The 4,506-nt window shown below is 34.1% G+C and overlaps 2 protein-coding genes across 2 annotated transcripts in view; both read left to right on the plus strand.

Moving 5' to 3' along the window:
• The window catches only part of LOC112506853 (GDSL esterase/lipase At5g42170-like), an 8,313-nt gene extending 6,615 nt beyond the window's left edge, over positions 1–1,698 (plus strand). The window contains exon 7 of the mRNA XM_025111157.1: positions 1,484–1,698. Coding sequence (XP_024966925.1) covers positions 1,484–1,698 — 215 coding nt within the window. The remainder of the gene's footprint in view (positions 1–1,483) is intronic.
• Positions 1,699–3,172: 1,474 nt separating this feature from the next.
• The window catches only part of LOC112506864 (GDSL esterase/lipase At3g43550-like), a 12,779-nt gene continuing 11,445 nt past the window's right edge, over positions 3,173–4,506 (plus strand). The window contains exons 1-3 of the mRNA XM_025111169.1: positions 3,173–3,562; positions 4,027–4,157; positions 4,265–4,492. Of these exons, the coding sequence (XP_024966937.1) occupies positions 3,301–3,562; positions 4,027–4,157; positions 4,265–4,492 (621 nt within the window). The 5' untranslated portion in view covers positions 3,173–3,300. The remainder of the gene's footprint in view (positions 3,563–4,026; positions 4,158–4,264; positions 4,493–4,506) is intronic.

Genomic DNA, 4,506 nt, shown 5'->3' on the forward strand with positions numbered 1-4,506 from the left:
GGGGGGGGGTTCCTAATCAAATAAGAACTAGATGGTTTGTGGTAATTATGAGGTCTAATATGAGCCAAGCATTTTAGATAATTAATGTTATTTACTAAAATAAAACAAAGGATAAATTAGTAAATTGTGTTGATTATTTAATTTACTTTAATTAGTTTAATATTCCAATTTACTTTAATTACTTTAATATATGTATATGTATATATACACACACACGAACATGCAGAGACCAAATTCGGTGGCCTTCTCCGGCATCCACACCACTTCGGTGACCTCATTCGATCATATTTTCTGACGAAGACGCCGTCTCCGATGATCGACCACTACCCACCTGTGAGCATTCCCAACAGCTAGCCTCATCTTTGTCCCTATGACCCCCTCACTACCTATCAACCTTCCCCCATCCGCGCCACTGACCACCATCTCCATCGACATTCCCCTCGATCCCCCCCTCCCTCAAACACCCTCATCGATCACCCTCTATTCGGGAAAACCCTCCACACCTGTGTTCATCTCCATCCCAACCTTCTTCTCCAACCCAACTTCCACATCTGCAACACACATGCACACACTCCACACATACACATTGCATGCACGCACTGCACATGTACAACAAACATTGTGCACACAGTGCACACACATACATATGTATACAACATAGGTAACATAGTGATACCACAATTTGTATCAAAGTGGTACCACAGTTGGTATCACAAAGTGGTACCGTAGTTTGTATAACATAGTGGTATCACGGTTGGTATCACCGTGGTCTCAAAGTATACTTGGTGTGTTTTGGGTATCACATTGTATATATTTTGAGTATCACATTGTGTATCTTGGTGTATTTTGGGTATCACATTGTATATATTTTGAGTATCACATTATGTATCTTGGTGTATTTTGGGTATCACATGGTGTTCTCGGAGGCCGGAGCTAGGAGAGAGAGAGAGAGAGAGAGAGAGAGAGGGGGAGAGATAAAAAAATTAAAATATCTAAAATACTCTTTAATTATAATTTTAAGTCAAATTATCAAAAATATTAGTTTCCTAATTTATCCATTAATTGATTTATAGTTGAAATTGGATCTCACAATTATCACAAACTAATTAGTTCTCTCTTAAATAGAGCTTCTACGTTTATAGTTTTGCAGATTTCTTAAAATCCCATCTGTTTATCATTTGTCATTTTGTCTCTCAATGGTCATAGTCATACCTTGATTTTATAATGGGAAGTGTAAGTACCCAACAAAAAACCAAGTCTACTCCCCTCCCCCCCCCTCTTTTCAACCTGATACATGTGCTGTTCAAACAGTGAATATACAGTGAAAATTAGTTATATGTTTTATATAAGTTCTCATTTATGTTCCCATTCACAACTTCAGTGAAAATTTTCATCTCTATCTTCTGCAATTTCTGTCCCACATTTGCACAATTGTACATTTACATTTAACAAGGTTTTCCTTTGTTTTCTTTGTTTTCCCCAGGCTTGGAAGTTACAAATAGAGGCTGTTGTGGAACCGGAAACATAGAGGTGGGTTTTTCATGCAACAGGTTCATCTCTACGTGCTACGACGACTCTAAATACTTGTTTTGGGATAGTATCCACCTATCAGAGGAAGGAAGTGAAATCTTCATAAATCTTATTCTACCAAAATTGATGAATAGTTTGTTCTACGATGATCCATTAAAATTTATTTGATGAGATAAATTGTTAGCGTGAGATATATAATGCATCGACCTTGTTTTCGACTGTCTGTCAATAGAATATATGCATTTGGTAGATTACCAGTGACCATCTACATGTGCATATCATCCAGATACCATAGTGTTCCTCGGTTTTTCATATTTTCAATTAATTATTTGATGTTCTCTTTAATATTGGTCGTTAAGTTTCATTTCTAAAAGTAGTTTTATTATTTGTTTCCAAAAGTATCAAATTACTTTAGTGATTATTTACCAATGAATGTGTACATCGTTGATTATTATCATTAGTACGTATTATCTACCAACCAATTTTTATCCAATGAGTGTTTTTCATTGGTAAACCATCGGTAAAGTTTGTAACGAGGGATTATTGGTGCAATATTGTCATCGATGATATTCTACTTTATAGTAGTGTTCCTCTTATAAAAAATTATGTAAATTATGTTGTTCTAGTAATCTAATTAAACCAGTTACGTATAGACTCGTGTATATTTCTTTAATTGATCTTAAACGATCTCTACTCTCTCTCTCTCTCTCTCTCTATATATATATATATATAGATATGTTACTTAATTATTTAACTATGTTATTTTTGTTTTTTAATTTCAATATTTTATATCATTTAAATAAGCGTAAATTACAAATTTTCTCCATGTGGTTTATATAAAATCGCACTGTACATCCTAATTTGAAATAATAACGACGATCGTCCTTTCAAAATTAATTTATCATATTATCACCAATTTCTATTACAGTATTTATCATTTAAACATAGTAAATTTAATCAAATATGCTTACTAAAAATTATAATATCAGAAATTAAACATGTTTACAAAAGATCATTATTTCACGAATAAAAATATTCATAAAAAATCATTCTTCCATCGAAATCATAAATTTCATAGTTTACTTTGTAATACCAAAACCTAAACAAGTGAAATATCGTTAGAAAAAACATCATATTCATATTAAATATTATTATTAGACGAAAATGAACAAATGGTTTTTTTATGACCATAAAAAATATATAAATAATTATCTACCACGTGTCAAACATTTATTGTTAAAAATTATTTGGGCCACACACTACGGTTTTCTTGTGAATTGATTGGACCCCACAATGAGAAGAAGGTATGGATCTAGTTATATTAAGATTACTTTTCAAATGTAATAGGATGTTGCTGGATAGCGGAGATACCTTTAAAATGGATCAAAAGTCTGTTAAATGTTCAACGTGATTTTAGTTGAATTCCACTTTTTCGATGGATTTTTAAAATTTTTCGGTTGATTTCAATGGACTTGTCGGTTTTTTTGTTGATTTCAAGGAACTTCTTTTAGTTGTTTTAGAAGATGTTCTTTGTATTTTCTAATATATCTCAGAGCATCGCTCAAAGTTTAGAAGTGCAAGTATATAACCGGCCAAAAGTACGAGTAAGAAACGTGAAAATTGCAATTGGCAAATTTAAACATGGAAAATTGCAATTGGGAAATTTAAACGTGGAAGAAGTACAACTACACACATTTTATCTCTATAAAAGGAGTCATGTTGCCATTTAAACTGCATAACAAATATTTCAATTAAAATCGTATATTCTCCATGCATCATTCAGTTGTCAAGGCCATTCTTCTTTGTCTATTTTCTGGTATATTTTTATGCAGCGGGGTGGAAGCAATAACTCTGTCAGAAAATGTCTCCGTGTCAGCGGTCTTAGCATTCGGAGACTCCTTCGTTGATCAAGGGAATAATAACTATATCGTTACTTTGGGCAAGGCTAATTTCCTTCCTTATGGACAGGATTTTGAGGGTGGAAAGCCAACTGGAAGATTCTCCAATGGGAGAACAATAGCTGATATTCTCAGTAAGATTTTTTCCCCAAATGGTCTATATAGATTAATCCCCTATTTCACTTACCCGATAAGWCTTTACCKGGTAARACTYTCGGTGTCCATGGCTCGCTCTTACCGAATAAAWTTTTTGGTCTTTGCCATATTCATCCAGTACGGTAATATGACTTGGTAATTAAGTACTTACCGTGATAAGTGTTTGGTAAACGGCCCCTTACTAGGCAAACTGTCCCATTCACGTTCATCACACGAACTTCCAGTGTGTGTGACTCACCAAGAACCAAGTACGAAGAAAATCAAAATTAAAACAATTTGCTGAATTTTTTGAACGTTGTTTGAAAAAAGAACTTCAAAGAAAACGCAAACACTACAAGATGTAAAGGATTTAGAGGATCAGCGTACTGTAGCACATGCATACCTTAGTAATTTCTAATCATTTTGACTGACAAAACTGCAACTGTTTGGTATGAAATTTAAGCCGAGGCATTGGGAGTGAAGGAGTATCTTCCAGCATATTTAGACCCTTCCCTACAAGAAGAAGATTTTCGTTCAGGTGTAAGTTTTGCTTCTGGTGGTTGTGGCTATGATGATTTAACAAACACATTATCGGTATGTATGCATATCGTGCTTTTAGTAGAACTCTTTCCTTTCTACCCTTTCCATCAGCAGGCAATTATTTTGCTTAATTTGTTTTTCTTTGGGTGTACAACAATTAGGGTGCTATACCACTATCAGATCAATTGGACAACTTCAAAGAATACATTGGGGAGCTCAAGAGGAATATCGGGGACGAAGGTGCCCAGAAATTAATCACCAACAGTGTATTTTTGGTAGTAATAAGCACCAACGATCTGATTATTTCCCTTCCCATCAGAAGCTTATTTGAAATTGATGTCCCTGCATATCTTAACCAGCTGGTAAAATCAGCCTTGGATTTTGTACAGGTATTGATTTTCTT

This window comes from Cynara cardunculus (assembly GCF_001531365.2).
Source record: "Cynara cardunculus var. scolymus isolate 2C chromosome LG 1, CcrdV1, whole genome shotgun sequence".
NCBI classification, from domain to species: Eukaryota; Viridiplantae; Streptophyta; class Magnoliopsida; order Asterales; family Asteraceae; genus Cynara; species Cynara cardunculus.